The 23,594-nt window shown below is 40.7% G+C and overlaps 2 protein-coding genes across 15 annotated transcripts in view; both read left to right on the top strand.

Moving 5' to 3' along the window:
* LOC110530391 (solute carrier family 12 member 7) overlaps positions 1–5,603 on the top strand; it is a 52,626-nt gene extending 47,023 nt beyond the window's left edge. For all 6 annotated transcript variants that reach the window (XM_021613399.3, XM_021613395.3, XM_090182363.1 and 3 more), the window contains 4 exons: positions 642–817; positions 1,183–1,197; positions 2,069–2,202; positions 2,476–5,603. In XM_021613399.3, coding sequence (XP_021469074.2) covers positions 642–817; positions 1,183–1,197; positions 2,069–2,202; positions 2,476–2,567 — 417 coding nt within the window. In that variant the 3' untranslated portion in view covers positions 2,568–5,603. The remainder of the gene's footprint in view (positions 1–641; positions 818–1,182; positions 1,198–2,068; positions 2,203–2,475) is intronic.
* Positions 5,604–12,140: 6,537 nt separating this feature from the next.
* LOC110530389 (collagen alpha-1(XV) chain) overlaps positions 12,141–23,594 on the top strand; it is a 42,550-nt gene continuing 31,096 nt past the window's right edge. For all 9 annotated transcript variants that reach the window (XM_090183142.1, XM_090183143.1, XM_090183140.1 and 6 more), the window contains exons 1-2: positions 12,141–12,336; positions 12,428–12,501. In XM_090183142.1, coding sequence (XP_090039268.1) covers positions 12,326–12,336; positions 12,428–12,501 — 85 coding nt within the window. In that variant the 5' untranslated portion in view covers positions 12,141–12,325. The remainder of the gene's footprint in view (positions 12,337–12,427; positions 12,502–23,594) is intronic.

Raw genomic sequence — 23,594 nt, 5'->3', positions numbered from 1 at the left:
TGTGTTTCTGGAAGCAGTGCTGGGAAGCATTGCTCTGAGGGAATATGTCTGTGGCAAAATAATTAACTGGAACTGAATTATAGGATGTCTATTGCTGTGGCCCTCTCCACGTCATTGTCACCACACTCCTCGATTAACTTACCTGAGAGTTATCGGCTTTGTAGCAGCTATTAGACTTAGATCTTTTTAGAACTAAGAACTTAGAGCGTTTTAGAAAACTGCCAACCGCAACCCTTCAACTAGAAATGTAGTCCCAGTTCTCATCTTTCCAGTATTTACCATTTTCAACTTCACTACAATTTATTTGCATTATGTTTTTATTATTGTTTGCTGTAGTACACTTCATTTTGTTCCTATGTAATGCATTGTTTTTATGTCACTTTGTTATTTTCATGTTGAGTCATTGAAATGTATTTCATTACTTTTCCGTGGAGGAGACAAATTAAGTAATGAGAATATCATCCCTAATACAATGTGGATCTTTTGTTAGGAGTAACATTATCATTCTTGTCGGTAATGCAAAAGAAGGATAATCTCCATTCTACACTTGGGCCGGCCTGCTGATCCTGTCTGATGGGAGGCACCACTTTGTTTAGCGTGCTGCCTGGGTCTGTAGTAAAACCAGTGTTGTTATTCCCCAGGCTCAGCTGATCACTAAACTGGGCACTAAGTCGCACGGCAACCTCAACGACAACGCTCCCGCCACGCCCGACCACCGCGTCCACATGACCTGGACCAAAGACAAGCTGATCACCGAGAGGAACCGTAACCGCAGCGAACCCAACGTGGGCGTGAAGGACCTGTTTAATATGAAACCGTAGGTATCTCCCCCTAGAGGCTCCAGGCTCACACTGCAGCATGCTGTTGGACCAGAAGTATCCCTTTCACACTACTCAGTCTAGCCAAGCCTTGCTGTTCTGTACTGGTCTTGTATTGGTACTGGGAATTCCATAGATGCACCTGTCTACTGCACAGATACTGAATCATAGCAACAATAGCTACTGTTATTTGAATTAGAGAGTGTGTCATGTACCATTACTTGAACTAGTCTTTGTTCTTAGGACGTTACATAGTGAATAACCTGGCATCAGTCTGTAATCCATCATTGACAAATAGTTGTCCCTATTTGTATATGAAAGAATGTGATTAACCGATATATATGTTTTGTTTCCTTCCTTCTAGCGAGTGGGAGAGTCTGTAAGTCAAGTTTCCCTTTGTCTCAACTGTGTGATGGTATGTGTGATCCTTCCCTTTCCATGTCATGACCTTACAGTTTTTATTGGAGAAGCGAGGGTTGTGTGAAGTCTTTCTTCACTTCTCTCCTCCTCCTCCTCACAGTTGATCTGCATGGAAAGGATAACGTTCTCTCTGCATGCATGACCTTGCCTAACTTGCAGAGACTGTTTGCTATAACCATGAGCATATTATATATAACATATTTGCCTTGATGTATCAGTTAGTAAGGCGTGATATTATTACTAAAGACAAAGTTATTTTGTCATGAAATTATCTCCACCTACAATACTCCTTAATTAGATTATGTTAAGCCTACTAATACAATGCTACTGTAACCATGACATGAACCTGATCTCTATGCTTCTGTAGTATCAACATGACATAACTCCTGACAAGGTCAGTCATGAACACTGTCAGAACAATATAATACAGTTTATGGTATGTCTATACCGTAGCATGTCTATTGAGGCCTTCAATATACAATGACTTAGGGTAGCTAATTGGTTTACTGTCAATTCTTGGTAAGCGTGTTACTAAATTTGAGTCATGAGCCATGACGCCGTCAGGTCACTTATAATGAATGCATATGACAGGTGTGATATCATGTTTATAATAGCATTCTGTAGTAGGATATAAGGCATAGTCTAAGGTTGTGTCTCTAATGGCAACCAATTCCCTATATAGTCCACTACTTTTGACAGGGCCCATTGGGCTCATACGGCTCTGGCCAACAGTAATGCATTATAAAATGAATAGGGTGCCATTTGGGACACAGCCCAAGTAGAAAACATGTAAGAATTGTTCCTCCTGAGTTCAACCTGTACTCTCATAGGAACCAGTCTAATGTGCGGAGGATGCACACCGCGGTCAAGTTGAATGAGGTTGTGGTCAACAAGTCCCAAGGTGCTCAGCTGGTGCTGCTGAACATGCCTGGGCCGCCCAAAACCAAGGGAGGAGATGAGAATTGTATCCTTTTTTAAACCACTAGTATACTCTGAACTGGACAACTGAGTGTCCACTTAGTCAGTATCATCTTACAGTAATATCAACTGACATGGATGGAAGCTATACGCTGTTTTGAACACCATAAAGTAGTTTGGGTATCTCCAGCTGTTATTGCCCTCATTATTTTTACTTTTGACATTTCAAATGACTGTACCATAGATGCCATTAGTACTCTTCCACATCAATGTTTATATCCAGACTGCAGTTGTTTCTCCTTTACCCCATGGCCTATAGACATGGAGTTCCTGGAGGTTCTTATGGATGGGCTGGACCGGGTGCTGCTGGTGCGTGGCGGAGGCAGGGAGGTGATCACCATCTATTCTTAGCGCCAGCAGACACAAGGCGGGCATGGTGCAGCCTCGGAGCCTCCGGTGTGGCCGGCCAGCCAAGTGGCTGGGCCTCAGCCTCTGCCACAGTGCCAGGAGAGGAGCTGGGCGCCCCCTACAGTATGGGAGGACAGTAGGGGGCTACCTCCACTCTTAGAGCAGGCTGAGCACACACCGCTGCTGACTGGTGGAGGACATCAGAGGGCACTCTGGATCATCCTCCCTTTTTATTTCTTGTCATATTCCTTTCAGGTTTTCCATGTCAGTCGTTATGAATAGGAGTTGTTTCAGTAGAACAAAGTGCATGAGTAATGATATTAGATTAGATAGAGACGTCCTCTGATGACATAGCTCAGGGCACTAATGCAGTATGGTCTAGTCCAGTGATTCCCAAATTGTAGTGCGAGCGAGGAGTCAGCGGGGGAGGGGGGCGCAGTAAACTATACTGCATTAGTGCCCTGAGCTATGAGCAGAGGATGTCTCTGTTGACATAGCCCCCCACTCTGTCCGGCTTTCAACTTACTCTTGAAAGTTGTAATAGTAGAATGCCCAAATTGCAATTTCATTGAGTAGTAATGCATTGGGTATTTTTCCTCTTGTCATTGCATACCTTAGAGAGCTATTTATAACTTGTCATAAATGTCCAGATCAACTAGCCCATGGCAGCTAATGGTTTTTAGCTTTTGCCCATAGAAATAGACTTGGCACGCGTGCAGGATGTTTCCCAATGCTGGAATGAAAAGGTTTGGGAACCCCTGGTCTAGCCTTTAGCTGATATGGGATGTAGCTTGTAAGTTCAGATGGTAGACAGGTGTTTAAATAGCAGGTTGGGCAGCCTACTGCAGTAGGCCACAATACAAATATGTAGTTTTGTTACACTAAATTAGATAGGTTATGTTTTATTTTACAGTACTATTTAAGGTAATTATTAAGTAACTGTTATGTAACTACTTTTTTCCCCATAGAATGTCTGTGTAAATACCTGATCAAACAGCTTTAAAATAAAGTCATAGCCAGGAGATATGGATATGCTATACACAATAGTTTTGTATTTGAAACAGTTCTCACCAAAGCAAAACTCTTGAGATTTTTGTGGTCCATTGTGGTGACCAAACTTAATATACTGTACATTAAGATAATCACCAGGCTTCATTTGATCTAATCAAATGACGGGCCTTTATGGTTTGGATTCTGTGTCAGAGATGAGGCAGAACAGAAGTCAAACTGTACATTCTGATCCTCGAATGTCTATGAGTGCGTCCCAAATGGCACCCTATTCCCTATTTAGTGCACTACTTTTGACCAGAGCCTACAGTTGAGGGATCTTAATTTGAGCCAGTTTGCTACAGCAGGAAAATAGTCCTGCAGCAACAGGAAATGTGAATTATTATGTGGCTTATAATTAATGGACATTTTTGTAGGGGTTAATACATTTTTCAGAATGGAAAATCAGGTCTGAAATTTCAAAGTGTAAATTACAAACTTTAGAAGCCTTTTTAAACCTTAAATACACTTTTACATTTCCTGCATTGTATGAAAGTTCTCCTGCAACAGAGTCATCAAATGAAGATCCTACATCTGTATCAGCTCTGGTCAAAAGTAAGGCACTATATATAAAATTGAGTGCAATTTGGGAGGCAGCCTATCATTTAGGTGTTATATGGGGAATGAACTGTACAGTACATTGGGTTATACTGAATAGTGTATAACTGAGTGACATAGTATCCATGTCATGTCACATTTTGCTGCACAGCATGACATGTGTGTGTTGTCTAGTGCAACATTAGACTTACTGCACTGTATGCATTATTGATTCCTTTTTCAATTCACTAAATCAGGTGACTGACTACTTCTGCTGTTTACATATCACAGTGTATTAGGAAACATAGTACCTTATTTAATTGTCTGTGTTGCTGTGTACTGTGCTCACCAACTGTGTAGCAGCAAAACGTCAGATTCCAACAGTACATGTACACTTAAATAGGAAAGCAGCCATTGTGTGTCGATATTGAGATCATTCATGTTTCTTGAATTGATTTATTTAATGTAAAGTGACTGTCTGCACTCTGTCAACAGATGTTGGATGTGAATTCATGTGCTTCCTGTGGGATACTGTAAACATTTATTTATGTCCCCATAGAGTATTGCAGGTTAACATAGGACTATGGGGTCGACATTATTGTACACTCCACCAAAGCTTATGCTGTCTACAGTACCTACCTATATGTTTGTTTGAATCCAATCTCGTGAGGTTATACTGTGTTTTGAGGGAGCCTGTATGTGTCTGCGGTCTGCACCATATGAAATTATGCAAGACATACTGTATGTTATTTGTCACTAAGATTTAGCTGATGTTGTTTTTAACAATAAGTGTCAGCTGAATATGCAAGAACTATACGACTATGACCTGCTCTATGACATGGTGTCTAAATCCATCATTTAAGACAGATGGTAGATGAATGCAAAGATTGTGTTGCACTATTTTGTATTAAACTATAGATTTATTTGACGGTATTATATATTGCTGTCCTATTATATTCTGTAATCCACCTTATAGAAATACAGTGGGAGATAAAGTACAAACATGTCAGCTGATTCTCCTCATATGATATGTACTGATACGAACCCTATAGGTTCAGATGTGCCAAAGATATTTTGAATTAATGAATGACTGAGTTAACGTATTTCAATTTAATGTTAACAGCATATCATAATAGTATAGAGTATGTAATATCTGATATCTCTAAGTAAACTCTTAAGACTCATTTACTCGTCCATAGTAAGTGTTTATTGAAAACTAAAATGAGAAATGTAAGTATGGTTTTCCCTCTACATCAACAATCGGTAGGCAGCATAATATTTACTGTTTCCTTTCATCTTCTGTAACTCTTTAGATTTTTTTTTCTTCCTTTTTTGTAAATTGCATTGAGAAAATACACTGTTTGAGAAGACTTGACTGTTGGCGTTTGAGAAAATTGTCCTTACCATTTCGTAACGTGTGATTCCACTGTTTAGGAATAAACAAGCTACAGCCTACATATTTAAGAGACTGTGTGAATAATGTGAATATAATCTGAATAACAACTGGGGCCATATAGAAGTTGTACCAAGTTCTTGTTTTTATGTTTCAGAGGACATTGCATACAATAGAAAAATGGCTCAAAACATTTTACTGGAGAGGTCTTGTTGGCAATCAGAATCATGTGAAAACTTCCCACTGTCAATAATTTGCAAAGGTTTAGCACTCGTGACAGTGAGAACTAAACTGGGCCAGTCAGTTATCAGTAGCAATTAAAAGGCTTTCATTACATTGGGACTGGAAAACTGTACTGCACTCAAAGGTTGAACTTTTATCCAACATCCACTATCATAGCCTACCATAAAAACAGCATGATATACATTTGAAAACACTTTCCAACATGCTGAAGCATATCCTATGACATTTCCCATGATATTGTCTTATTTGCTGCTTGGCCGCTTTCCACTGGCAAGGATTATTATCATGTGGCTGGGAATCAACGCCTAACAACCTCTGAAACTGTCCCAACAGCCCAGCACAAACAGCTACTGTGTTAAACCAACTTATGTAAGTCCTTCCAGACTAAAGGGTCACAGACACAATGATAACTAATGTTCTAGAAATAAGTATAATGCCTCTAACAACATGCATTTGTATCCCAAAGCACATGAGAATTTAATTCAAGTGAGCCATGTTTATTGATGTTAATGTTGTTTGTGATTAGTGTTTTCCCATTTAGGACAGTACACCCACCCATTACTTATCGGAGAAGCCCTCACTAAAACTTTCCTCCCTCACAGACAGTTTTCAAATACATGTGTGCCGTGATGCGTGAGCAAACCAGACAAATTAGGAAATGAGGATCGGCCAGGAACTTCCAGAAAAACTAAGATCTCCATGATGTTTTGTTTCCCTTTATGGGTTAACTATTATCATAGGATGTTATTCAATTATTTTCCACTTACTTGGCCCACTTATAAATGGCATGATGGGGGTGTTGTACCATGCTGTACCATATTAGCCATATTTCCCTGGGACAACTAGAGCCTTGCACTACATGTCTTGTTCTCTTTTTAGAGTCTGACTGGGGAAGGGGAAACCTCTGTTTTTGTTCACAGGCTGCTTTTAGTATCCTTAGAGAAATAATACTATGAGAACTGAACTGAACAGACTGATTTAGTATTGGGGGTACAGAAGGGTGACATGGGTTTTGAGATTATACAGTTACATTGGAGAGCTTTATGTCACACTCAAAACAGTTACCCAGATATCAAACTTCTCAGCTTTTGTATGCACTTTGCCAAGATGTAGTTTCACTGTTGTTATCTTGAAACATTTAATGTAGGAAGCCCCCATCCCAAATCCATGCCCCACCTCTCCTCTCCTGGATGTTTGATGGTCTGTGACTAAAGAGAGCAGACTGTGGCCCTTTCAGCTCAGTGTCACCCTGGGTACCCCACAGATATCAATCAATATTCAAAGCCTGACAGAATTCTAAAATAATGGGTCCCATTTTGAACCATTGTACACACCCCATTCCCAGAGCCCAGTCTATAAGAGGTTGCTTCAGAGACATTGGGGTGGAGGAGGCAAACCTCTATGGAAATGTTTTTTCTCACTCACATTATAGACATTTCCCTACAGGCATTATGGTAAGGAATTATTGTATGCAGGAGGACACTTAAGACAGTGTGGAGTAGCTTAGTGGTTAAGAGTGTTTGGCCAGAAACTGCTAGTTCAAATCCCCAGGCCGACTATGACTAGGTGAAAAAGGCCCTTGAGCAAGGCACTTAACCCTAATTGCTCCTCTATGTCACTCTGGATAAGAGTGTCTGCTAAATGACTGAAATGAAAATAAGTTTAGCTGTTTATCATACAGTACATCACACCTCATAAATTGAAATATGTTTATCACAAACTGTGGTACTACCAGAGATTGTATCAAATACTGGGGGCTAAAGTGTGCTAAAGTGTGTATTTGTGGGGGGCTGTGTGTGTGCAGAATGTTCATGGCAAATGTACATTTTGTGGCTCCATTTTCTACATATTTGAAAGCTTCTTTGAAATCATCTTGTGCTCAATCAGAATTGAACTAATTAAATTGATTAAGATTGGTAATGGCAATTGCTGACCCATGGTTTGAAAGATCAGAATGACATACACTGTCCTGATTTAGCCCTCCTCTGTAAGCTGCTAGCTAACCCAGTCACATCCCACAAATGGCATTCCACACAAGTCAAATTTCAATTTTTTTCGAGCACTGTGAATACTAAGGCTGTTCTTGGGGAAAATCCACTTTCAGTACGTAAGCCATTACCGCGGTTACCAAAGCAATCAGTCAACAACCTATAACAACAGTAGGGACACAGCAGGGGATCTGGCCTCCCATCATGTAAAAGAAAGCAAGTCTCACTTCTCAGATCTAAACTCACCATGTAGGCCGACTCAGAAACAAAGCAGGCATTGGGAAAATATTCATCCACTCTCCACTTTTAAGCCTAAAATGACCAATTCAAACTCATTCTACTGAAACGAGTATGATAAAACTGTGAGTTGAATAGGCTTACAACATAAAAAGGAAAGGCTTTTTTAAAATCTACCTCTGAAAAGGATGATAGTGATCTCATATACAGATATTGATGCTTTTGATGGCCACGGTTTGTGCCTTCCTTAGCCACAGTTTAATTTAACCACAACATACAGGTTTGTCATCATGGGCAGATTGGCGATTAAGAGTACACTGTGAATGGAATCCTTGGAGATCAAATGAACAGTGAATGAACGGACAGTGTCCTGATTGCCCATTGAAACTCCCATTCCTTTCCACTGCCTCGAACAGTTAGGTTTGGAACCATGTGAATTGTCCAAGAGGATGCAGACCCGCGGCCTGACATCGCACAATCTGACATCGCACAAGAATATCACCTGCCCTTCCCCAGAGCCTCTTTCACCACCAGCCACATGAGCCATGCGTGCCCTAGCCAAATCACTTTAAGTAATTTGCGGGACATTAACATTAAAGTTGATTTGACCCTCGTTCCAAATTTAGCCAATCTAACTAAACTTGTTGAGTGCCTCTTTGTAACATCTCTATTGGTGTCTAGGACAGAATACTGAATCTCAGATCAAGAATGTGAACATTTTGTTTTCTGAATAAAGAGAGGTTGTTGTTCGCTAGGTTTCAGTGGAGAACAAAATTACTTAGGCTTTAATAACGTATCAGCTGCATCTTGCTGAGAGTGGAATTCAACTAAGCCCTGGGATGTAAAGTAATGTTCTCAGTGCTTAGTTATCATCAGAATGCTTGTCGAAGGTGCAAGTGATGTGAAGAATGTGTGTTACTTTAGATTCCGTTTGGGTTACTAGATTCGAACTGGGATAGTTTGGAGCAAAAAGATAAAGAAGCATGCTGTGACTGCAATCTTTCTATCAGATTACTCTACTGGCGATAACATTAATTGCCAACAATTCATTCACAATCTGCCAACGGAGTAATGGGTTAACTCTACAGGTCAGGATTTGTAACTTGTGAGAGACAGCCAATAGCTGACCAAGGGCAATAACACTGCTGGGTCATTAGCTAGCTGTGTCTTGTCTCAACTTAAGGCCCTGGCCGCTACACTTAACCCCAGGGGTCGGAGGTCGGCTGACACCAGACCTTGTTGATAACAAATGATTTCTGTTGAGTGGCTTCGTTAAGAAAAGGCTCAGTGACCTGGCTTGTTAAAGCAGGGTCCAGAACAGCCAAATTATCATTATATTGCAGGGGGGGATACAGAGGTTGAGGAGACAGGTGCTCCTGCTAGAAAATAATACCTCATGCAGATGTCACTACTCACAAGCCTTAAAGCCTAATGAGAGGAACCCCCCCCCCCCCACCCCCCCCCCCACCCCACCCCACCCCTCCAAAAAACAATGGAGAGGGGTGGTATTTGTGGTTCCAAAAATAAATAGGCTAAACTAGTAATATCTGTTAATGAATCTCGGCCTTGAATTACTGTAAATACTAGAAATCAGATGAGTTATACATTTTTAAACATATTGTAAGAATTACATGGCACAGAATTATATGATGGAACAATGCCGTCTCTATAGTGAAACAAAAGCTCTTTGCAAGTTCCAGCAGAACATCTTCATTGTCATGACAACAACAAATCAGTTATGTAAGATAGATAGGATCTAACCCTGTACGTATTGTCCTTGGGAGTTTAGAAGAGCATGTAAACTCCAATCATCAGGGAGAAACAATCATGTCTGAATTCTCCACAGTTTAAATGTAGAGTAGGGAACCTTTACCAGAAAACCATTATCATTCTGACACCTACTAACTGTAGGTGTTAACATCCCAACCCAACTATTTTCTCTGAAACCAGCCTCTTCTGTGTTCTTGGTGAGGGAAAGATTGATACATGCAGATAGCTGTGAATGCAGCTTTGGGGCAGTATGATTCTTACAATGTTCTTACAATGTTCTTATGTTATAGTGCAATGGTTTGCCATAACACGGCTTACTTTGTCAGTGCGTGACTATGCCACTAGTTCCTTTATTACAGAATTAAATGGTTTTGGTTTGGGTATGTAATGATTTTGGTTTGGGAATGTAATGGTTTTGGTTTGGTTATGTAATGATTTTGGTTTGGGAATGTAATGATTTTGGTTTGGGAATGTAATGATTTTGGTTTGGGAATGTAATAGTTTTGGTTTGGGTATGTAATGGTTTTGGTTTGGGAATGTAATGATTTTGGTTTGGGAATGTAATGATTTTGGTTTGGGAATGTAATGGTTTTGGTTTGGGAATGTAATGGTTTTGGTTTGGTTATGTAATGGTTTTGGTTTGGGAATGTAATGATTTTGGTTTGGGAATGTAATGATTTTGGTTTGGGAATGTAATGGTTTTGGTTTGGGAATGTAATAGTTTTGGTTTGGGTATGTAATGGTTTTGGTTTGGGTATGCAATGGTTTTGGTTTGGGTATGTAATCATGTTGGTTTGGGTATGTAATCATTTTGGTTTGGGTATGTAATGGCTTTGATTTGGGTAAGTAATGGTTTTGGTTTGGGTATGTAATCATGTTGGTTTGGGTATGTAATGGTTTTGGTTTGGGTATGTAATCATGTTAGTTTGGGTATGTAATCATTTTGGTTTGGGTATGTAATCATGTTGGTTTGGGTATGTAATGGTTTTGGTTTGTGTATGTAATCATGTTAGTTTGGGTATGTAATCATTTTGGGTTGGGTATGTAATGGTTTTGTCATGATGTGTTTTGTGAGACAGAGGAAAGTGTGGCTGACTGATTAGAGGGCTTCAGCTAAAATAACAATTAGGCAAATTGTCTGAGTAAATTATTTTCAAGTCGGTGCAAGTAAATTAACAACATAAATCTTCATCAGGATTGCTTTCATTAGAGCTTTCTTTCCCTCTCCCAGTGTTCTTGGAAACATCATGTCATAAACTTTGATGTAATAAATCAGTTGATGAACAATTATTAAATCATATTAGATTGACCAATGACCATCCAAGATTGATGTTAACATCTCCATGATCCTTTAAAGAAACCACATCCAATTTCAAACTCTGTTCTGGAGGAATATGGTGCAGTTGCATTTCAACTGATATCAGCTCATAATAGCATATTGTGTCAGGTATTTGTGGGGATGTCTGGCATGGTCAACATGCCAACAGGGTACACCTTGCTAGCGCTACCCTTGTCTCCAGCAGGCCCAGTTCATGAAGTCTGCCACAGATTAGCATCTAGACAGGGTGCTGAGAGTAATGTGATACAGGGTCTATGGAAAGGCCTTAACAGACCCCAGTGGTTGATGACAGCTAAACATCAAACAGACTTGCAAGGTATTCACCTATGACCTTATTACTAAACTTCACTGTCACAGTGCCACTACCTATTGTTAGGTATCAGCCATGAAAGGATGTTTACCATTCGTTTTGCAATATTTTATAAATATTTATTTCCTTTATTTAATTAGGCGAGTCAGTTAAGAACACATTCTTATTTTTAATGACGACCTAGGAACAGTGGGTTAACTGCCTTGTTCAAGGGGAGAACGAACTTGTCAGCTCAGGGATTTGATCTTGATCTTGCAACCGTTCGGTTACATGTCCAAGGCAGTTAACACACTGATTTTTTTTTCCCAATTTTCCCCAACTTGTCTCATTGAGTCAGAACAAAATTAAGGCTAACTCAAAAATGACAATTTATTGCAACACTCTAAATGAAACACTTGTGGAATTGGTTATACAAACTTTTATTTTTTTACAGTATGTAGAGGAGCTATCCCCAGCCAGCTTGATAAAATGATTGCAATATAGTTGACATGCCATCATATTCAGTAGGTCTAATAAAAATAAAAATAAACAGTGCTACTGGAAAAGTCTATGGCAGTTCAGCTAGTCGCCATTAAAATTGCGAGGATAAGAAGTTTAACGCAGCGGTTCAGTGAGGGATTTTAAGGAGTCAGATTTCCATGTCCATGGGCCAGTGACTCACTGAAGAACTGAGAATGTCTTTGTTCGATTGGTGGGTTTACTCCAGGCTGAGAGAGAGAGAGAGAGAGAGAGAAAGAGAGAAAGAGAGAGCGCGCGCGCGGGAGAGAGCTTGAGAGTGCACTCAGCCGCAGGAGATGCAAAGGTCCGCAGGAGACAGAGCGCGTGAGAGAGCAGATTCCAACTCTAAGCACGTTAAGGACCATTTTGAATGATTGGATTTTGCAAATCGAGCCCAAAATGATTATTCGGTAAGGGTGTTTATTTGAATGTTTTGTGCTTAATTTTGAAGACCAAAAAAGTTTCGGGCTAACTCACCTAACATCATTTGCTTATCTCCAGCATGTCCAGGTGGTCTCTGGTTATTCATCTCGTCCTGCTGTATCACTTTTCTACTGCGGTTGAGGTCATTGAAGGTAAGACGTTTTGAAATGTAAGTATTCATAATTAATATAGGTCTATTTGATGTTTTTTTTTTCGGGGAGATAGGCTACTTGGAAGTGCTGTATGTGATTCTCAAAGCCTAGGCTATTGACCTGCTACGTGTTCCGCGGTAAAGAATGTCTTGACTCTGACTACTCTTGGAATGAACATGGGCTAATTGAAAGACAAAAGTATCTTATTTTCAAATAGCCTTCATTATGTGAAATTGGTTACATACAGTATGTCAAATTGATAAAGGCTACATGATCACTTTGCGAGGAAGTTGATTTAAAGCTTGAATCCTTAGCTGCTAAATCGATTTTTGGACCTATAAATGAATGTTATACTCTATACCCATTGATTGTTGAAAAATATAACGTATAAATGCCTTGTGAGCTTAGTTCAACTGTTCTACCCCATCAGAACCAATCATATAAGCTTGTTTTACTCCAATGTTTGTAAACTATGTAAATGTAAACACACACTGTATATCCTCAAAACATGATTCAAACTCTAATTTGGATGGCCAGTCCTTGCATCTATAGCTCTGTCTATGAAGTTGAGAGTGGTTACGTTTCTCCAGGCCATCCCTCGGCTTTTTACTAAAACAGAGGCTGGGCAACTGCTTTGTTATTGTTTCAATTAAAGCCACAGTGCCGGTCATAATTACGTTATTCCTGTGTTTTATATCATATTGTACAACAGGTGATGAAACTAACTGCAAAAGTGTGAAAAAATGTAATCAGTGTTATTTCCTTATACATGCTTTCCGAAAGTATTCACACACCTTGATTTTTCCACATGTTGTTGTGTTACAGCCTGTATTAAATGTGGATACGATTTAGATTTTTTTTCACTGGCCTACACACAATGCCCCATAATGTCAAAGTGGACTATGTTCATCCAAATGAATTAAAAATGAAAAGCTGAAATGTCTTGAGTCAATAAGTACTCAGCCCCTTTGTTGTGGCAAGCTTAAATAAGTGCTTAACAAGTCTATGTGAGTCTGCCCCCCCCCACCCCCACCCCCCCTCAACAAGTCCATAAGTTGCATGGACTGTGTGCAATACTACAGTTTAACATGATTTTTTGATGACTACCTCATCTCTATACTCCACACATCCAATTATCTATAAGGTCCCTCAGTCAAGCAGTGAATTTCAAACACAGATTCAACCACAACGATCAGGGAGGTTTTCCAATGCCTCGCCATGAAGGGCTCTTATTGGTAGATGAGTAAAAAAAATCTGACATTGAATATCCCTTTGAGCATGGTGAAGTTATTATTACACTTTAGATGGTGTATCAAAACACCCAGACACTACAAAGCTACAGACGTCCTTCCTAATTCAGTTGCCGAAGGGAAGGAAACCATTCAGGGACTTCACCATGAAGCCAATGGTGACTTTAAAACGGGTTATAGAGTTAAATGGCTGTGATAGGAGAACTAAGGATGGATCAAAGCATTGTAGTTACTCCATTCCACTAACATAATTGACAGAGTGAAAATAAGGAAGCCTGTTCAGAGTACAAATATTCCAAAACATGCATCCTGTTTGCAACAAGGCACTAAAGTAATACTGCAAAAAACGTGGCACAGCAATTTACTTTTTGTCCTGAATACAAAGTGTTATGTTTGGGGAAAATCCATTATAACACATTACTGAGTACCACTCTCCATATGTTCAAGCATAGTGGCTGCTTCATGTTATGGGTATGCTTGTTATTGCTAAGGACTGGGGAGTTTTTCAAGATATAAAATAAATGGAATGGAGCTTAGCATAGGCAAAATCCTAGAGAAAAACCTGCTTCAGTCGGCTTTCCACCAGACAATGGGAGATGAATTCACCTTTCAGCAGGACAATAACCTAAAACACAAGGCCAAATATACACAATAGTTTCTTACCAAGAAGACAGTGCATGTTCCTGAGTGGCAGAGTAATAGTTTTGACATAAATCTACTTGAAAATCTATGGCAAGACCTGAAAATGGTTGTCTAACAATGATCAACAACCAATTTGAAATAATTTTGAAAAGAATAATGGGCAAATGTTGCACAATCCAGGTGTGGAAAGCTATTTAGAGACTTACCCAGAAAGACTCACAGCTGTAATCACTGATAAAGGTGCTTCTAAATAGTATTGACTCATTGGTGTGAATACTTATGCAACTCTGTGTTGTTGTCTGTTCACACTGCTATGCTTTATCTTGGCCAGGTCGCAGTTGTAAATGAGAACTTGTTCTCAACTAGCCTACCTGGTTAAATTAAGGTGAAATAAAAAATACAAATAAATAAATGTAAATGAGATATTTCTGCATTTTATTTTCAATAAATGTGCAAACATTTCTACAAGCATGTTTTCACTTTGTCATTATGGGTAATTGAGTGCAGACTGGTGAGAAAATAAATCAGTTTAATAATTTTTCAATTCAGTTTTAGCTTTGAATGGTGACATCACCATGCTGTAAATTGGTTAATAGACCAATAACAAAGAGAGTACCAAATCTCGATACCAATAACAGCAATTTTTTTGTTTTTCCCTCCCCACTCAGACCACTCCCAGACATTTGCTAAAAAACTCCTTTTGCCCATTTTAATGGAATTATATTACAGTACTGTACTTAATTGTTACCCAGAAATGAAATGATTTGATGTTGAATATAAAAACGTCTGCATTGGGCCTTTAAGGACTCTGGCATTAAGGTGTGAGATGTAAGCCTATTTAGTTTTATTTTAGTGTACATTACATTGGACCACCCAGGCTTCAGATGCTTTTCAAATGACCCGTCAGCTGAAAATGTTACCTCCACACTGAAAGTTGAATGCAACTATTGTATTGTATGAATAGCTGAAGGCAACTATTTGATAAACAGATTCAGAGCTAGTCTGAGTTATATGATCATATGACGTCCTTATGTGGACCTGCATTTTTTGCATATGTATTCAAAATAATATGTGAGTCACATACAGTACAATACGTATAAATGAACACTTTTTAGAGTGTATAGATATCCCCCCTTCCAATTTAGCATGTCTAATCGATTGAATTTGTTTCAATGGGTCCTCATATACTGTGCTATAGGATGTGGTTCTATTGCTTGTTTGATGGGACATGGTCTCCTCCCCATCCTCATGTGTGCACAGTGGACCTGGAAGCAGTGGTCTGGTTAAACACAGCACCTGGGTGTGAACTGGTGTGGTCACTTCTTATGTAAATTAGGTCTTCCCTCTTGTCCACATGCTTGTAATGCTGACCATGCCCGTGTGGAAAAGTGACTTTGAAGTGGGAGAGGAGGAAAACACTCCCAGCCCATTCTCTCGATGGGTTTTAGACAGGGACGTGAGAGGGAGGGATGATATTGGGGTGTTTCTCCAACCCTGTGTGACAGGGTTTAAATACGGTTTCTGTGTTTACAGAGCTGCACATTCACTGGGTTTAAGTCAAACCAAGAAAGCCAAAAACATCCCCTCTGGCTACAGACTAATTGAGTTGGTGAGCAGATATTATCCATTTATGCTTCAGCTTGCCATCTCAGACAAGTGCACTATTGTGGAACCTTATGAAGTAAGGTTCACTAGGACATTGTTATTACCATAGAGATATAACTGTGCTGTTATCTAAGGTTGTTACTTTATCATCAACCTGACTCTGCACAGTACCATCTGTTGAACACAGACTTAAGTTAATCGCTGAAGTGCTATTCAGAAATACATATTTCATTTTCAATCTGCTGTCTAATGGAGTGGCTCTGGAGAATATCATGTTAACTATGCCTCGAGTCAAATTAGAATAAAGAATACCAAAAGCCTGTATAATAACATAATTCTGATTCGCAATGTGCAGTTTTGAGATGTCTGCGTTAAAACATCGGAATGTATATATGTATGTGTAGGAATGTCGTAATTCTAAAAATAATCATCACTCGATTGCCAAAACATCTGGTAATTAAGACGTGAAAGGCAACAGGGATTGTGTCGTCTTCCCACAAAATACACTGCTAACTGAGGTATAAAAAAAAATATGACTGAGGACTTCATCATTTTACAGTCAAGTCTATTTCACAGATTTTTAAATGTTTTATTGGGGCCGAATATTACTGCCTTTCACATTTGATATTAGTTTAGTGCAGTTCCTCACGAAGGAACTCATGTTTGGTCAATAAAGTACAGTGAAGTGACCCCCAGTGGGAGTTTTCTTTCGAAGCCCAGTTAATATGTTGAACAATTCACAGTATTAACCTTATTCAAAGATTTATGGGCTAAGAAATTCCCTCCACTTCTTGGAAAGGGTCCCAGTGAGCTCCATTTACAGTATATTGCCATGAAAAACAGAATTGTGTTTAAAGACCAACTGTAAAAGTTGTCACTGAGCTATAATGTAACGGTTAGCTTTAGTTTTGAGGAGAAAAGCCACTCAATGGAAAGTTATTTTCCTTTTTGGGACGTTGACGTGAATACAATATTTTCCATGTGCTCAAATGTTTTTATTTTGTAGACGTGAGGTTTCCTCCTTGGTTACATCTGTTGAAAAGGCTAGTAAGTACAATCCTCATCTAAAGATGATCCACATTTGAATGTGAAGGCAATCTTGTGTCTGCCTTAGAAAACTGTAAGTGACATGAGTTCATACGAGAATCTTATCTGATTACAATCTTAGAGCAATCTTAGAGGGAAATGTGTTTTTAGACAAACAACACATGAAGCTTTAAATTCACTAGAATTCATTAAAATCATGTCCAATGAGGAGGAGTTCAAATGAAGGGGAACATAAAGTATAGTGTTCCTGGAGGCTCCATGGGGGGCACTCAGCACTCTCCCTCTCTCTCTCTCTGTCTCTCTCTGTCTGCTGCTGCTCCGTCCTGTAAAGTTGTGGAAACACGCCCAGTGAAAGGGAACCCTGGCCATTATGCAGCTGTGTTGGGGACGACCTGACACAGATTCATAGAGAGATTACACTGGCATGGAGAATGAATGACTAGATGTACCTCCTGTCAACACCTCACATTTAGGTTGCAACATCCCAAATGGCACCCTATTCCCTTTATAGTGCACTACTTTTGACTAGGAGAGTGTTATTCCTGCTGGGTGGTGTCTTCTCTCTCATCTGTGAACTCTTGCTCTGATTGGTCTGCTTGTGTTTGTGCTGCATAGATCACATATTGTTAGATTATAGCAGCATCTCACCACCTCATCAAAGTGCTGTCTCATGAGAACCATTGAATGAACTAGACCAGGTGACACATTTAACATCCCAGGTGTGTTCAAACTCTACACTGTTCTCAATGTTAGGTAGAGGTTAACCAAACGTAGCATGTGTAAAATAAATTAAAACCTGTCAGGGGAGGTTCTCTTCTGCACTGTTCAACCAATCCAGGAGCAGGAGTTAAGATGTCACCTGGTTAATGTTAAAAAGCAGAAGTCGTGTCAGAGGCTCTCTTTCCATTTCCCCTGAAAACTTGAACATTCGGTTGTTGGGGACTCTACAGAGGCTAGTTAGAGGTGAACATGAGCTCAAAATGAACTTGTAAGATCATAAATGCTGCTGGCATATGGGTATATTTACACCAAATGACTCCAGTCTTCTCCTGTGAGACCATAATTAGAGGAGAGTGTGACTTGGGGGCTACAAATCATTGAGATACCAGTCGACACTAGACAGTGATGATCACAGTGACAGTTCATAGTTTGAGGGCACGTTACTAAGTTATCTCACTTGTACATTTGACCTCTTTCACTCCTGTACATTTGACCTCTTTCACTCCCTACAAAGGGAGATTTATGAATGAACTCTGCTGGTGCTGAATCACTGCTCAGTCACTGTAACAAATCTGTCTCAGTCTGAACAATAATCTAAAGAGGTTTGTTTTACTGGACTGTTTTCCTGTGTGGACATAATGTTGCCACATTTTGTTGTGACGTGATGCCACCAGTGCTGTATGATTTCCGATTGGTTGAGTGAGTCAGTGAAATGGCTAGATAGTCTTTATAGAGCGGACTGAAAGACAAAACAAGACCCAGAGGCATTGTGTTCTTTTTACCTGCCAAAGTATGTGTGTGTGTGTCTGTGTGTGTGCGCATGCATTTGTGTACTTCTTGTTTTTGGAAAGGGCTTGCTTGTCTGAACCCTGATACACTGCTAACTCTTCTGTCCTGTTGTGTTGTGAAGGGACCCTTGGCAGACCCAGAGAGACGGCGCAGGCCCTCCTCTGTCTGACCCAAATAAGCATGAGTGGCAGACCACACAATGCATCTCAACAGGTCTCTCTGCCCAGCCATTCCTACTAATTGTGGGAACAGCGTTGCAGCAGAAACGTCCCTAGTGAACTGTACTGTACTCCCAGATGTTATTAGGAATCTAGTTCTTAAACAATTTATTGCATTAATGGTAATGTAGTACTTTAGCTGGCCTGACCTCCCACTCACCTTTACCCCAGGTTAGAAGGTATTCATATAGAATTAGATAAATAAACTAATCTGATGCTCATTACCCAGCAAGACAGGTGATGTTTCAGAAAATGTTCATGTTAATTACATTGATCTTTAAAGGTGTGCCCTTAAGGCTGACCCTGAGCTCTGTTTGTTATTGCTTCCAATGAGGGCACGAAATGAAATATGGCCGTGTTAGCCCTTGTAGTGCTACTGTACTGTAGACCTGTGTTCAGGTCAGCCCAGCCTCTCTATACAGCCTGTGATAGCCCAAATGTAAATAGTTACACCCAAGCACAGGAAGACATGGCCATGAATGAACTATTCTCAACTGAAACATGATGTAGAGGTGTTTAAGAGATGAATAGGACTGGGGGGCATTTAAATGCAATCACTTAGATTGTAGACAGGAAATCAGAAAATGAGAGGGTGGTCTCATAAAAGTTGTGGTCTAATGTGTCTATTTTTGTCTGTGTTTAAGAATGCCACGATTTGATGTTATGCTCGGAAGACCAAAAAGTGGCACTATTTACAGTTGAAAGTGGCATGAAACATTTCAGAATTTCAGTACTAATAGTACTCTGTGAACATCCTGAAACCAAGAAAATGTCAGCTACTAGCACCTGACCCCCCATCCATCACCCCCCCCCCCCCCCCTCCTCCAGTGAGAATGGGATCTGAGGATTTACACTTGTGCTCAAGAGATTAGAAGTTTCAAGATTTTTCAGGCTGAGAAGTTGTGTTTAGGTAGTGGCTTACAGCTGGGCCAACAAGAGGACTGGCCACAGAAGTGTCTCCTAGCCAACCTTCACAAATGTCCATAGACAAGAAACCTCATGATACTCATATAATACAATGTGTTGATTGGAGATTCAATAGAATTCTCCCATTCAAACTCATGTAAAATCCCACATATTTGGGGCGTTTGAGCTAGTTCAAACAATTACACAATTGACAATGGGAGTGAACCTACAAGGCCACCACGGACCAAATGAGCTCATAAAGGGTAGATCAACCATGAGAGACCACTTGTCTATAGGACTTACCACATTGACTCGCCTATTCAGCTCTCCCAATTATCTGGGGCACGCATTACCCAATGGAAAAACCACATAAATGAGCACATGGCCCTCCTCTGTCCCCTACTACGCTTGTCTTCAGGCGATGGTGGGCTTGGGGTGAGGGTGGGGATAAGGGTGGGGGTTAGGGTAAGGTCGGGGGACACTTTTTCAGTGGGCCAGATGTCAAGATTGACCAAGGCTTAGCCCCGCATGCCAGGCTTAGTATTGTCAGAGGACACACAGCTGTTGAAAGAGACTTTGACATTCAAGAGTTAATTGAAGTTAATACTAAAACGTTGCTGGAACGTTTCATGCCTTGTATTATTCAATCTGTGGACATTAGTGTACACATCGTACAACTGAAGGATTCCTGATCAATATCACATTTTATTGGTCACATACACATGGTTAGCAGATGTTAATGCGAGTGTAGCGAAATGCTTGTGCTTCCAGTTCCGACCGTGCAGTAATATCTAACAAGTAATGTAACAATTTCACAAATACCTTATACACACAAGTGTAAAGGAATGAATAAGAATATGTACATGTAAATATATGGATAAACGATGGCCATGCGGCATAGGCAAGATGAAGTAGATGGTATAGAGTACAGTATATACATATGAGATGAGTAATGTAGAGTATGTACAAATTATATAAAGTGGCATTGTTTAAAGTGACCAGTGAAACATTTATTACATCTAATTTGTAATTATTAAAGTGGCTAGAGATTTGAGTCAGTATGTTGGCAGCAGCAACTCAATGTTAGTGATGGCTGTTTAACAGTCTGATGGTCTTGAGATATAAGCTGTTTTTTAGTCTCTCAGTCCCAGCTTTGATGCACCTGTACTGACCTCACCTTCTGGATGATATCGGGGTGAACAGGCAGTGGCTCGGGTGGTTGTTGTCCTTGATGATCTTTTTGGCCTTCCTGTGACATCGGGTGCTGTAGGTGTCCTGGAGGGCAGGTAGTTTGCCCCCGGTGATGCGTTGTGCAGACCGCACTACCCTCTGGAGAGCCTTACGGTTGTGGGCGGAGCAGTTGCCGTACCAGGCGGTGATACAGCAGGACAGGATGCTCTCGATTGTGCATCTGTAAAGGTTTGTGAGTGTTTTCGGTGACAAGCCACATTTCTTCAGCCTCCTGAGGTTGAAGAGGCGCTGTTGCACCTTCTTCACCACGCTGTCTGTGTGGGTGGACCATTTCAGTTTGTCCGTGATGTGTATGCAGAGGAACTTAAAACGTTCCACCTTCTCCACTACTGTCCCGTCGATGTGGATAGGGGGGGTGCTCCCTCTGCTGTTTCCTGAAGTCCACGATCATCTCCTTCATTTTGTTGACGTTGAGTGAGAGGTTATTTTCCTGACACCACACTCCGAGGGCCCTCACCTCCTCCCCGTAGGCTGTCTCGTCGTTGTTGGTAATCAAGCCTACCACTGTAGTGTTATTTGCAAACTTGACGATCGAGTTGGAGGTGTTCATGTGTTATGTGCTCTGATAACTTCCAAAATAACTTGCATTTAACATAGGTTTATATTATTGACCTCACTGTAATGCATTTAATACAAGTCATTCCACTCAATCAGCCAATGCCAGACACGGTGTATCTTCTTTACTCAATTACCAATGGCTGCAGGCAACTGCTGTCCACCATTCCTACATGGCTGTCACAGCACACAGCCACACGCTTTAGGCCACTGTCTGTATCTGAGGAGAGGAGAATGTCTGAGGTTGGGTAATTCTCCTCTCATGACTTTCTTTAAAGCTAATAGAATTGGCTGGACGACCTGCCCTGAACATCACAACCACTTTGGTCAAAAGAGACCCTCTCTGTACTCACTCTGTGGAGAGCTGTGTCGCTTTATCCACTAAGTTCACTCAAGGTTATCTAGAGCCAAAGCCAAACTCTGGATTCATGGCATAGAGGCATATCCTCAAATACAAGGCGCCTTTGGGATATTTTAATTTGCTGCTGAGCCACGTTACTGCTCTTCAAGGTTGTGAAAGTCGGTAAGCCGAAGTGCAAAGTACTTTTCTGTATACGTTACCCACTGTCAACTGAAGACCTGTAAGTAAGCCGTTCGATTAGTGAACATACTCACTCAAGGACATTGATTGTCTATCAGTAACATCAACATCAGGTTTAGTCTATTGCTATACTCAATCTGCACTCTGTGGTTTACACAAAATGGCAGGGTCACCACCCAGGCGTAGTATTTTGGAAATACAGTTTTGTATCTCAAGGTTGGGTTGGGTTAGGTTGATGTCTCACAAGGGTCAGATATTGCTGTGCCTTAATAATCCTTTGTTGGCTTTTTGGCTTTTCATTCTTTCTCTGAGGACATTCTAGAACAGGCATTCTTATTGTGAGGTCAGCTTTCTGGCCACCCCCAGGTTAGGTAACAACACACCCACTCATAGGCTCTATCTTCTCTCTGTTTTGGGGCTTTTCCCACCATACTTAGTCTGTCTCCTGGGACCCCTCCTCTCTTCCCAGCCCAGGTTAACTGTGTGATTGATCCCTGAGTGACAATAGAGGAGCTCCCTAGTTCTAAAATAATTGATTGAAGAAAATGCATTCACTCTCTTCTCCCCCCCTTTTCAGCTCTGACCTGCAGGTGGTCACTGTGTCTTTAGCTGGGTGTTGGGGAGACAGGAGGTGTCTTCAGCTCTAGCATTCTTTACATTCTCTGGATTTCACCTTCCCTGAGGGAGGCGGTCTGCATCACAATAAGGATGGGCAGGCCTTAGTCCTACCTAATCACAAACAAAGCCTATGTCAAAACCCCCTAGGACTGGTTTACACACATGGGGTGGCAGGTAGCCTAGTGCAAAAGAGCATTGGGCCAGTAACTGAAAGGTTGCTGGTTCGAATCCCTGAACCGACTTGGGGGGGGGGATCTGGGGGGGATCTGCCAATGTACCCTTGAGCAAGGCAGTTAACCATGTAAATCGCTCTACTTCCACTTTTAATCCAACCCCACATACATAGGTTTTGGCGAGGTGAACTGCCGCACTAGGAGTTCTTGTAGGGGTTAAGTGCCTTGCTCAAGGGCAGGACTTTGGCATCTAGGATTTTTTCCTATTGCTGTTTTCCTAGCAATAGGAAAACAGACCTGCAATCGTGGCTGCATTGAGTTGGATCGCTAGGAGGGAGAGGGAACTTATGTATCTATGTGTGGAGGGAGAGTTTAAAGGTGACATGTTCTATTATTACCTGTCCGAGAGTGGAGAACAGTCACACGCTGTCTACCTCTCCACTGGTCTCCATACCTAGCTCTTATATCTAGACAGGGATTGGGATTTTATGTTCCTCTGACACAATCAATACATTGGCTACTGTATGGACATGCTACATACTCTGTCCTCAAATTGGATTGGTCCAACTGTAAATTCAAAGGAATGTTTTATGCTTTTTATGTCAAGTTGGCATTTTGTCCATAGTAACGCCCTTTTATTTTAATGTCATGTGGCAGTTTTATGCCGTTGAGATTTGATGTAGTTTTATTAAAGACATTGGCCAGCCCTCAGATAAAATTTAGGCTAAACTGAATGTATACAGTGCATTCAGAAAGTATTCAGACCCATTGACCTTTT

The sequence above is a fragment of the Oncorhynchus mykiss genome, chromosome 8 (assembly GCF_057628025.1).
Source record: "Oncorhynchus mykiss isolate SJ-2025 chromosome 8, ASM5762802v1, whole genome shotgun sequence".
NCBI lineage: Eukaryota > Metazoa > Chordata > Actinopteri > Salmoniformes > Salmonidae > Oncorhynchus > Oncorhynchus mykiss.
Note: the sequence above shows the minus strand (reverse complement) of the source record. Positions and strands in the feature narration are given on the sequence as shown.